Here is an 11,885-nt window from a genome sequence, read left to right as displayed (position 1 = left end):
GGAAACTGAAATTCTTTCAAGTCCAACTGAATTTAATCAACAATATCATGCATATATGAAGTATCATGAGCAATTGTTTTCCTCTAGCTACGTTTTAATTCAGTACTTGGTCAATCTCAAAATCTAAGACAGCATGCCCATATCCAACAAGTAATAAGTTAATTTACAACTGTTGGCAAAATTCAGTGAGTAAGACGAGACCCTCACCGAAATATGGCACGCTGGCGTTGGTCTCGAGCATGAAGAACCTGGCATAGTCGCGATCATGGTACAACACACCGAGTATCAGAATGACTGCATCCTATGGACATAGCAAGATGTAAGATAATGACATGTTCAGCTCAGGCAATCAAACCGATAACAAAAGAGCTGTTTGTATCACTCAATCACTCACCATGAGGAATATGTTGAAAGACTGCTCGAGCCTGACAGGCCCAGTCACCGTCAGAGCAGGGACAGAGAGAAGAAAAGAGAACGACTTGGAATTAGGCTTCAAATTATGTGTCTCGTGAAAGAACACAATCAGTTTCATGAAAGAACAGATTATACCTCACGTGTAATTGAGCAAAAATACACCAAATAGAAGCATAAAGGATCATGAGGCCGACATATATTTGTTTATGCATGTATCAGCGACGATTACAAACCTAATCAGTGCACTAATTGTGTATACTATCCAGGCAGAGGTCAAAGCTCAAATTGAAGACACGGTCTTGAGAGAGTTCAAATGCAACATACACTTGCTACTCAACCTAATTCAATGCAGCATTTCCCGGGACGCGCCACTGCAGCTGCCGTTCTGCTCCACGAGTAATATTCAACAACAGCTCTAGTCGAACATCCAATAAAAATCATATGATCACAACTCGATGACCAAAGGTTTACAAACTTTTGGCAACATATATTCCCTGAATTTCTGCTAACATCCAACAATGATAAGTATTTAGTAACCAGCAGAAATAGAAGTTGAGCCTCACCTCACACCTAAGGGAAGCACGAGCAGAGGCGGCATATGCACTTGACAAGGAGGGCGACCGGTGCATCCTTCCTCTTGCCGATGGTCTCCCGCGGAGGAGGAGGCGCTAATGACCGCAATGACCTTGTCTGGGTCGAGCTCATCCTCCTGCGGCTTCATCAGGACGGGAGCTCGCGGCGCCGCCCGCCTTCTAGCCTTGGGCGCGGTGGAGGAGAAGATGCCATGGTTTCGACCGGCCTGGAGTCAAAAAGGCCGCCAGAGCCTCGCCAGAGACGAAGGGGATGCCGCACCCGAAAACCTAGCCATGGCTGAGGGTCTGGAGCGAGCGCGGGAGGCCTCTAGCGACGGATCTGGACGGATGGGAGGAATGAGCGCGTCGAGGGAAGGTCGTTGGTGTGCCACCCGCTGCCGGTACTCGCCGGAATCGGCCGGCGTGGGTGGCGGCGGCGTGGGTGAGCTCGCGAGAGAGGAGACGAGAGAAGGCTTGTGTGTGTGCAGGGATCGATGGGTCGTCGCGCTTTTAAGTTTTCCCCTTCGGTTTTTAATTTTCCTCCTTCGGCATAGTAAATTCGACGTGGACACAGCGAGCGTTCGCTCTTGATGCACAGCTGAATGTGTTTGATATATCATCTGGGGTAAGCTTAGATGTAAAAGGTTTATATCTACATCATGCGTTAGAGGGACATTTTTTAGCCTAACTGATGTATATTCCAATTATTTTTACATCTATATCATTTATTGGAGATACTTTAGGGTTGGCGTTGGAGATGCCTTTTTTTTTCTATTTTAGAAGGGAACTGGTGCGTTTTAGAAGCAGCAAAAACGGGGACCTGGCTCTGCATGCACGTGGATGATCCTACACATCCGAACAGACTACAGTGTGTGGTGCCTTGGGCGTTGGCTGCCCAGTCCCAGCCCCCGTCTGCACTGCACCACACCGTGCTGCGTGTGCGCCGCTTGGCCACCAGTCTCCCGTACCTTGCCGTTGTGCCTATACACATGTGCATGGTCGATTCGACCGGGCACATGCCGCGGGTCACGTACGTACGTACATGGCCACACAAGGGCAGGTTCTGACAGGCAAACAGGTCGAACTGCACACGTACAGAGAGATCCTTCACGTCGTAGGCCGGGGCGGATCAAGGTCACAGTGCTCTGCTGTCCCAGTGTGTCACTGGAACTTGGAACATGCAAGACCGAGTGAGCTGACTGCGGCCGATCATCGTCCACAGTCGTGCACAATAATTAACTCCATCCAACCACTCCTGCGTACGCCAGGGGAGTACGTGCCGTTCTGGGAACCAAGTTCCAACCAATATTTTTGGATATTTGATCTGGGAACAATTTGATTTCAATTTTTTGCAAGGTTATTTGATTTCATTTATGCAATAAAAATATACTGTAGGGCCTTGCCTTACAGTTTTTCGGGTCAAATGGTATTTATAATCGTCACCCAGAAATACGGTTTTGCAGTCCTCGGTTGCCCGAAATTCTCTTTAGCGTCAGTTGATTATGGCGAAGCCCTAAGACCTCTGTCAATGGACAGGTGCTTAGATGAAATGCTAAGTGCATTAAATACTTTAGCAACTATAGTTCCCCAATGTATAGGTGCTTAAGGGGGTGTTTGGTTCCAGGGACTTTTTTGTGTTGGCATCAGAAAAAGTCTCTAGCAAACCAAAAAGGGTGGGACTTTTTTAAAACTTTTTGCTAAAAGTCCTTAGAAGCACCTCCTTAAGAGTCTTTTTCAAAAAGTTCTAGGGACTAGAAAAAGTCCTAGGACTAGAGAACCAAACACCACCTAACTTGTTGCTAAGCTGTCTTCATTTAATCGGTTAGCTACTAAACTCTTTCATGCATTGATGAGTTTGCTTCATTTAAATGTTCTACCTAGGTTTACGCGATTGGCATTGGTTCTTCCTGGGGTCATCAAACCCATCTCTCTCCTTTTAATTGTCTCGCCACGTTAGATTTTTTTTATCTACATGACACGCTTAGCACCTGTATAAGGTGAAGCATTGGGAGGGGTCTAAGGCTCTGCACAATGCGGGTGCTTATGCCGGTGCCCTAGAAAAAAAACGGTTTTATTTAAGCTTCGGCTTGCACATGTGCTTAGAAAGAGAGGAGGGAAGCAAAAATTGGCTTCCGGTGCTAGCGGCTGCTTAAGAGAGAAAACTGCTCTCCTCACTTCACGTGTCAACAATCCAAACGCCATTAAGCACCTATGTAAAGCACTTCCCCGTTGTAAGACCAAAATTTATTTGGAGATGCTATCATACTCTCTCTCTCTCTCTCTCTTAGCACCCAACGCTGCATATAGCCTGAGGCAGAAGATGTAAAATCCTTGGCGAGCGTCGGCGATACCTCGCCTGGAAACAACCCAGAGTCGGCAACAACTAGGCAGTGGTGTCGCAGGTGGATGGGAGTCTGATGGTTGACTCGCTCCTTTCGGGTTGGAGGGTGGGAGGGGTGCGTGCTCGCCGGAGAAAAGCTGATATACCCATGAAGGTTTATAGGAATGGTCGGAGGCCGCGGCGAGGCATACACTAGTGTTGCCGGCCGCAATAGGTTTAATTTTGGTTTTATCTACGTTGGCTTTGGTTTTAATTATGTTCTAATGGTGTTCTTTTCATTCATATACCGTGTTGGACTGTTGTTAGAGATGGCATTTATTCTGGCCCTGTTTGGTTCAGCTTTTATCGACGGATTCCGCTGCCGCGTAGCAGAATCTGAACCAAAGGGCGAACCCAGCAAAAACGGAAGCAGCCCAGGACGTGCTTTCCAAAATCTGATTCCGCTGCGGCCAAAATCTAAAAAGGTTGTATCAGCTGGTTTGTCAAATAACCTACATCTTTTTCACATCAGATTTTTCACAGCTATTTTTCCACAGCAAATTTTTCACAACTGCTTTTAGAAATCCACAGCCGAACCAAATAGGGCCTCTATGATGAGGGCGGAGTTTTTCGGTGTGTGGTTATGGTGTACTTACACATTTCAGTCTCGGTGTCGACCGATGGTGGTTGTGTGAGCCCTTGAAAACTCTTAGTCTGCGCTGAAACCATCAAACTGTTGTTGCTCTTTGTTGCCATTCATTGCCATGTACCGTTGAAATTCAACTGGTTGCTACTCTGGTTTTGACCTCAAGCTCTATTAATATGAAGTTCTGTACCATTGCTTACAATGGGTCGGGGCCCTTTTTGGCACTTTTTTCAACAAAAAATAGCACCGAAGTTGGATTTTCTAACGGGTTCCACTATTTAGTATAGAAGAATTGCCCATCTACATATGCTTTGAGATCGATGACTTATTTTAGTGATTCCAATACAATGCATATGCCAAAAGTATTTGGTACCCATGGGTTGTACCCGCCCGGTAAATACTGAACAATAATATCTCATTGATTTTCAAATAAATTTTACTCAACAAAAAATAAAGACCTCAATTTTTATCTCAAAATTTACAATACAAGTTCCACAATTAGTAGAATATGATTGAGTTATTGAAAAATGTCTGACATAATTCAAATATGTTTAAATGATTTTGAAGCTGTGACTAGAATAATTGAAACGTGTTTGAAACCGTTATGGGTTATAGTCATGACTAAAATAATTGAAAGTGTGTCGAATGTTTTAGAAATTGTTTTAATTATGTCTAAAATAATTGAGATTCGTATGAAGATTTATGAATTGTAGATGTAATTTTATTTTGAAATAACGGAAAGTAACTAAAATAATTGAAAAAGGATAAAATAAGACATTCTGAAATGACAATGAAATGGTTGAAATTTTAAATACAACTTCCGAACAAGATATCCAACTATTTTGAAACTACTTTTATTTAAAAATAAATAAATGTTTTGAAGTATTTCCTTTTTAAAACAATCTTTGAATTGCCATGGTTTTTGTGAAAAATAGTTTAAATACTTCCATGCGTCCTATAATATAAGAGCGTTTTGACACTAGTGTAGTGTAAAAAATACACTTATATTATGGGACGGAGGGAGTCGGTTTTGTCAGTACTGAAATTTAAGGACCCTGATAAGTGTCACACGGGTGACATGAACACATGGCTATTCCGAACGTTTTTTATGGCAACTTTAGTGACGCGAGGATGACTACTCAAGTTGTCAAGCTTGGCAAATAAAATCGATGGCAAGTTTTAGTTTTTTGGGGTTGGTTTTTTTATGACAATTTTAGTTGTAAAATCGTCAGGGCCGGAGTACTTTGTGTCACACGTGTAACATTTATCATTTGGAACTTGAAATGCCGATGTAAGGACAAGTACTAACAGAAAAATAGAACTCAAAATACATGCATGATTGGCTTTACAGGGAGCAGCATGAGATTGGCCAGGACTCAGGAGCACTCCACCATGAAGTGACCCCAGGAAATTAGAAATGGCTTTGTGAAAGGTGTGATTTGACATTTCTGGACGCAGTTTGAACATGGCGACTCGTCAAACTGGTGTTAAGCTAAGGCCGATGACAAGAAAGTTGCGCCAACTCGTGCACGTGCTGCATGCAGAGGCCGGTCGCGGCGACCAGCATCAGTTATGAGATACGTGCGAGTGCAGTACGTTCCGCCGTAACCACAGTCGCGCACACAGTGATGAACCCGAGCTGCCTGCCTGCCTGCCACGAGCCTCGCGCTCATTATAAAAACGCCGGGGCGGCGTCTTGGTCCTCTCTCCCGGCGCCGGCGAGTGCACAGAGCGACTAGGCTCCCTATATATATATCCCAGTTCCGTATGCAAGGAACACGTACGCTAGCTAGCACGATCGATCTCCTACTCCTCCCACAGAGCGAGCAAACACGCTTACCAAGTTACCATGAGCTGCCAAGAAGGCGCCATCCCGGCGGCGGCGGCGGCGCAGCCGCACGTCCTCCTCGTGTCGTGCCCGCTGCAGGGCCACGTGAACCCGCTACTCCGCCTCGGCCGGCGCCTCGCCGCGAGGGGCATCCTCGTCACCTTCACCACCCTCCGCCACGCCGGCCTCCGTGCTGCCACCCACCGCGACGGCGTCCGCTTCGAGTTGTACCAGCTGCGCGACCACGACGGCGGCCAGATGACCCCCGACGACATGCTGCGGCACGTCGCGGCTGAGGGCCCGGCGGCGCTGGCCGACCTGGTACGGCGCCAGGCCGACGCCGGCCGGCCGGTCTCCTGCGTCGTCAACACCACCTTCGTGCCCTGGGCGCTCGACGTGGCCTGGGAGCTCGGCCTCCCTTGCGCGACGCTCTGGAACCAGTCCTGCGCTGTGCTCTCGCTCTACCACCACTTCTACGACGACGACACGCCGTTCCCGAGCACGGCCGACGACGCACCGGTGGCGCTGCCCGGGCTGCCGGCCATGTCCTTGCACGAGCTGCCGCTCATGGTCCGACCCGAGTTCGCGCACAACCTCTGGGGCCAGATGCTCCGAAGGCAGCTCGTGGAGGTCCGTGGGAGGCAGGCGCCGTCGTGGGTGCTCGTCAACACCTTCCACGAGCTCGAGCGCGACGCCATCGACGCGCTACGGGCTCGCGACGTCGCCGTCACGCCCGTCGGCCCGCTCCTGGACGACGATGAACCGGCCGTTGCCGACGATGACGGCTGCGTCATGGCGTGGCTCGACGCGCAGCCGCCGCGCTCTGTTGTGTACGTGGCGTTCGGCAGCCTCGTGGACATCGGGCGGGACGAGACGGTGGCCCTGGCGGAGGGGCTGGCCGGCACGGGCAGGCCGTTCATTTGGGTGGTGCGCGACGACCTCCTCCACCTCCCGGAGCCCGTCCTCGCCGCATGCCGAGGAGACACCGGCAGGATCGTGGCGTGGTGCCCGCAGGGGCGCGTGCTCCGGCACGGCGCCGTCGGGTGCTTCGTGACGCACTGCGGGTGGAACTCCGTCACGGAGGCGCTGGCGGCGGGCGTGCCGGTGGTCGCGTACCCGTGGTGGTCGGACCAGTTCACCAACGCCAAGTTCTTGGTGGAGGAGTTCGGGGTCGGCGTCCGGCTGCCGGCGCCGGTCACGCAGGATGGGTTCCGTGCGTGCATCGAGGAGGTGATGAGCGGGCCGGAGGCAGTGGCAATCCGGAGGAGGGCGACGGCGTGGAAGGAGGAGGCGGCGGCGGCGCTGGCCGACGGCGGGTCATCGGACCGGGGCCTCGAGGCCTTCGTTGACTTCGTGCGAGCGCCCGTAGGATCTGGTGGAGTTGACACGATTAGCTCGCCGGCAAAGCAGGGATCAGTCAGTTCGTTATAATTTCATTTAACAATAATCCGTCCTATCCCTTCGAGAACATTTTTGTTGAACCAATGACGAGCTTGAACCATGCTCCAACACTTCCATTGTCCGACACCGTTGTATGGAAGCATATATGCTCTACGATTTGGCTCGTCACCCATGCATGAAATGTGGTTGCATCATAGACATAATGTGGATAGAGCAAAGATATGCCAAATGTTGTCACGTCTTGTCTCCTCTCATGGCTCCTTTTCTAGAAAGACATTGGGAGCGCCTATTAGACTTTTTTTTAACACAGTACAGACGCAAGCGCTTATATACACACGCATGCACTCATCTTTATAAACACATACACGTACACCCTACCCCTATAAGCATCTTCGAAAGACTGAGCCGACATATCATCTTGAAATTTACGAAGTCACCGTAGGCACCTCATCGTCGATAGGAACGTCTCCCCCCACTGAATGCGCATCGCCGGACATTCTGAAATAAATCCAGGAATAAATGCGAGCACCAAAATTTGAACTCTAATGAGCTGGAGATACCATAGCCATTCAACTACAGATTGGTTCGCAGACCCTTTTTTTATTATTGAGAAAGCCTACGCGACCTCCTTTTTTTAGACAAATGCGACCTCGGTGATGCATCCACCTGGATGGGCCCTCTGGTTGCTAGCACTTGTATGCCACGCCATGCATCCATCTACTACCTCCTTTCCAAAATATATGACGTTTTGGTAGATGTTTTGTAACTCCCTGCAACAAAATGTTTAAGCCTAAGCACATATTGTCTTGGAATTTGTGTACTGGTTCAATTTGATTAGAAAGAATTAACATACTTGGTAGATAATTACGCATATTGACACATGGTGTGTACAAATCTCAATTTCATTTAGTTCTATATACAACATAAACAATATAGTTTTGTTTTCTCAACAATAAAGTAACATATATTTACTCAAAAATATACTCCCTCTGTCCCATAATATAAGAGCGTTTTTGACACTAGCGTAGTGTCAAAAACGCTCTTATATTATGAGACGGAGGGAGTAGTTACCAACTAAAAATCACCTGAAATATACATATGCACAAATATAGAAGAAAATCCGACAAGAAAAAAATCAACTAATCAACAAGAACAAAAACTGGAACCAGAAACATTAGAAGCAGCGAGAAAACTAAAACAAAAAAAGTTCTAAGACAGAATGAGTTAAGAACATTTTATATTAACCTAAACAAAGAAAGAAAATGAAGAAATAAAAGTAATTCGGTAAATTACAAGAAAGAACTCATTTTAATTTCTTAACACAAAATGAAATAGTGTCACACCACTGCAACATCAAAACACACGCATATGCAAATATAGGAGAACACCTGACAACCAAAATATTGAATAGGCGAAAACAATTAGAGCCAGAGACATTAGCACAAGCAAGAACACGGAAACATAAACTAAAACAGATGTTATTCTAAAATAGAATGAATTAATGGCATGAGTATTACCCAAAAGAAGAAATAAATTGAGTAACGAATTTTGAAGTAAACAATGGTTAAAATTACACATATATTTCATAGAACTTGCACTGGTTTGCAATATTCAACGCCAATTATATAGTTGTGTAACCTTTAGACAACAACATAATATTACGCATAGATTGCATAGAAATCGCATTACATAATTTGCATGTCCATGTACAGTTAGTGTTCAAGCAATAAAATAATAAAGTTGAAGATTAATCGTCGCTAGACACGTCGAAAATAAATTGCATCTCATGGCGGTGGTGTAATATCGCTGGATGAACTACCGGTTGGCCTCAACATAGGCCTCATCCTGGATGGACTCGAGGATGGCAGTATGCTCCGCCATCTCCATCGCTTGGGCGGCCTCGTACTCCGCCCCCGCCTCCGCCATGGCGAAGCCCGCAGCTGGCAGGGCCTCCTCCTCCCCCGGCACCTCCTCCTTCTCAACGGGCTTCCCCTCCTCCTCCTCTTCATCCTCTGATGGCTCCGGAGAAAGGCCGGCGGCGAAACGAGCAGCCCGCCTCGCCTAGATCTACTCTAGCAGTTGCACCCTTCGCTCCGGAGTGAGCATGGTGTATGTGGTAATTCGGCGTCTTGGCATCGCAAGTGGCGGATGAAAATGAAAGTGCCAACGACAGTGAGGAGAAAGGAAAAGAAATGGGTCGATTTAGGGTTCTGATGTCTTCGTCCAGCTTAAATAGCCGGCTTCCTCCCTCGCAGCACGCTCGAGCGGTGCCACGCGACGCGGATTGTTGGAGGCGCCCGTCGGACCAGCGGTCTCTCCGCATCCCCACATGTGTCCTATCCGTCGGTGCTACATGGCAGGCATGCCCGGGCGCGTTCAGGGTGCAGGTCAATCCGGACGTTTGGCCCGGCTATGGGAGCCCGGTTGGGTGACCAAAACTCGTCTGGACACTGACTAGACAACCCTTCCGGACGTTTGAAGTGGGTACAGGGATCCGGTTGTAGATGCCCTAATCCTACAAGGCCGTGAGGAAGATAGCGCTTTTTTGGAGGGTTCGGGTTTGCCAAAAAGAACACACACATGATGTTAGAGAAGAAAAAAATAGAAACAAACGCGCAAAAGACACGCGTCGCACGGAAGAGGCGAGCCACGGTCCGCCGGCTGAAACGAACGTTTCCCAAAGTCGAAAACCCCAGGCGGAGGCGGAGGCGGAGGCTACAAAGTGTAGTCCTACTGGTCTGACTAATGACTGAATCCCAGCACGAGAGTTTCGCGGGTATCTGAAACGGAACAACGGAACGCCACCGCGCCGGAGATATCCAGCCCCCGCCGATCCATGGCTCCCGCGATGGCGCGGCTCCTCTTCCTCACCCTCGCCGTCGCCTCCTCCCTCGCCGTGGGCGCGGACGCCCTCCGGTCGCTGGGCGTCGGCGACGGGGCCACCGCGCAGGGGGACTACGCCGTGGAGCTCGACGCCACCACCTTCGACGCCTTCCTCACGGCATCGCGGGAGTCCTTCGCCGTCGTCGAGTTCTTCGCCCACTGGTCAGTCCCCGGCTTGATTCGCGTCTTATTCCTTAGATTCGATTCGATGGGAGCACTTGATCTGGAATCGCGAGATGGTTACGAATCGAGGTTTCGGGATAGCTCGATGGCCCGAGATGTGACGTGGGGTTTTCGTGCTCTTGTCGATCTGTCAGTCGCAAATCGAAAATGATTAGCCCCTCGTGTGTAGTTTTCCGTATGTATCAAAATAGTGTAATTGTACTTCCGTTGTGTTATGTGTGAGTTTTGTACCGAATGAAACATGATGATTTGGTAAACTCATAGCCACTGAAGAATTACTCAACACTTCAAAACTCTGCAAAACTATGTTGTGTTTAATTCTAGAATCTATGCTCTAGAGATGTTCCCTGCCAGGTTTAGTTGTAGTTTGTTACAATTTTTAAAAATATTATAATCATTATGCCTTTTTCGCAAAACAATAATAATCATTATGCCTAACTAAATAGAGATTGATCATGGATGTGGACTATGGAGTTATATTACTGCCCCTTAGTTTGAGAATTTTCGCTGATTAGAAGATCTTTTTTTGTCCCTAGTAAATTGCTGCTTGCCAAATTTGAATTCATTTTACCTACCATATTCTCCACTAATTCACCATTGGCCATGGAAAATTTCAAGGATTGACTGGCTTACCTTTGTGGAAACATGCTCTTAACACCCCGTTGGTACTCCATTCCGTTCCTGCTTAATGTCGTTTGTTCCGTCTTGTTTTATTTCTGCTAACTAAATACCCATCATGCTTGTGCAGGTGTCCAGCTTGCAGAAACTACAAGGTATTGAGCCTATGGTGGTAGAGTGTATCATATATTCGCACGATCTGGAAAGCCACTCTTGCTAATCTTGATTTCTTCCTTACTTCCAGCCTCATTATGAGAAGGTTGCGAAACTTTTCAATGGTCCAGATGCTGCACATCCTGGGAGAATACTAATGGCTAGGATTGATTGTGCATCAAAGGTACAGTACTTCTCGTGAAGAGTGATAATTTTCATCAGTTTGCTAAAGCTAAACAACTAATAAGCACTTAAAAGGCGATATTGTTGCAACTCTATGCTGAGATAACCTAGAGAAGTATCGATGTGCATCTTCAGTTTATAGTTGTCCTGTTTGTTATTGTCAACATGAAGGTTAGAAATACAAGAGGTTCTTCTCACGTGAAAGATTAGTCCCTCGTTTGATTTATTTTAATTCTCATTTCTGTCAGAAACCCAAGCTAACTTATTGCTTATTAGTTCCTCAAGCAGTGATTTTTTTTGAATGTTTGACAGCACAGGTGAACATAGATCTTTGCAATAGATTTTCTGTTGACCATTATCCTTTCCTACTTTGGGGCCCCCCACCAAAATTTGCTAACACTAAGTGGGACCGGAAGCAAGAGAAAAGCAAACTAAAATTGATTGATGATGGAAGAACAGCAGAGCGTTTACTTAAGTGGATAAATAAGCAAATGGAAAGGCAAGTTTTTCTCCTACATATTTCACTATCGCTTAAAGTTCATATGTCATCCACCGAATTATCAAAAAATTGTGCACCTAATGTGTTATACATCTGTCTCCGAACCAAGTACATCAGTCTGTATATTTGGGCTTAACATCTTGGTTTGCTTAGTTGCTTAGTTCGGTTCTACCATTACAGGCGTG

General features: G+C 47.3%; 1 protein-coding gene and 1 pseudogene across 1 annotated transcript; both read left to right on the top strand.

The window, feature by feature from the left end:
• Window positions 1-5,615: 5,615 nt before the first annotated feature.
• LOC125538323 (gallate 1-beta-glucosyltransferase 84A23 pseudogene) lies at window positions 5,616-7,346 on the top strand (annotated as a pseudogene).
• A 2,604-nt stretch (window positions 7,347-9,950) lies between these two features.
• On the top strand, window positions 9,951-11,220 carry LOC125533085 (sulfhydryl oxidase 1-like). Its single transcript, XM_048696866.2, has 3 exons — window positions 9,951-10,226; window positions 10,996-11,020; window positions 11,110-11,220. The coding sequence occupies exons 1-3, from the start codon at window positions 10,018-10,020 to the stop codon at window positions 11,218-11,220; spliced, it is 345 nt and encodes a 114-aa protein (XP_048552823.2). The 5' UTR covers window positions 9,951-10,017.
• Window positions 11,221-11,885: the final 665 nt, after the last annotated feature.

The sequence above is a fragment of the Triticum urartu genome, chromosome 1A, assembly GCF_056163025.1.
Source record: "Triticum urartu cultivar PI428250 chromosome 1A, HENAU_Tu73, whole genome shotgun sequence".
NCBI lineage: Eukaryota > Viridiplantae > Streptophyta > Magnoliopsida > Poales > Poaceae > Triticum > Triticum urartu.
Note: the sequence above shows the minus strand (reverse complement) of the source record. Positions and strands in the feature narration are given on the sequence as shown.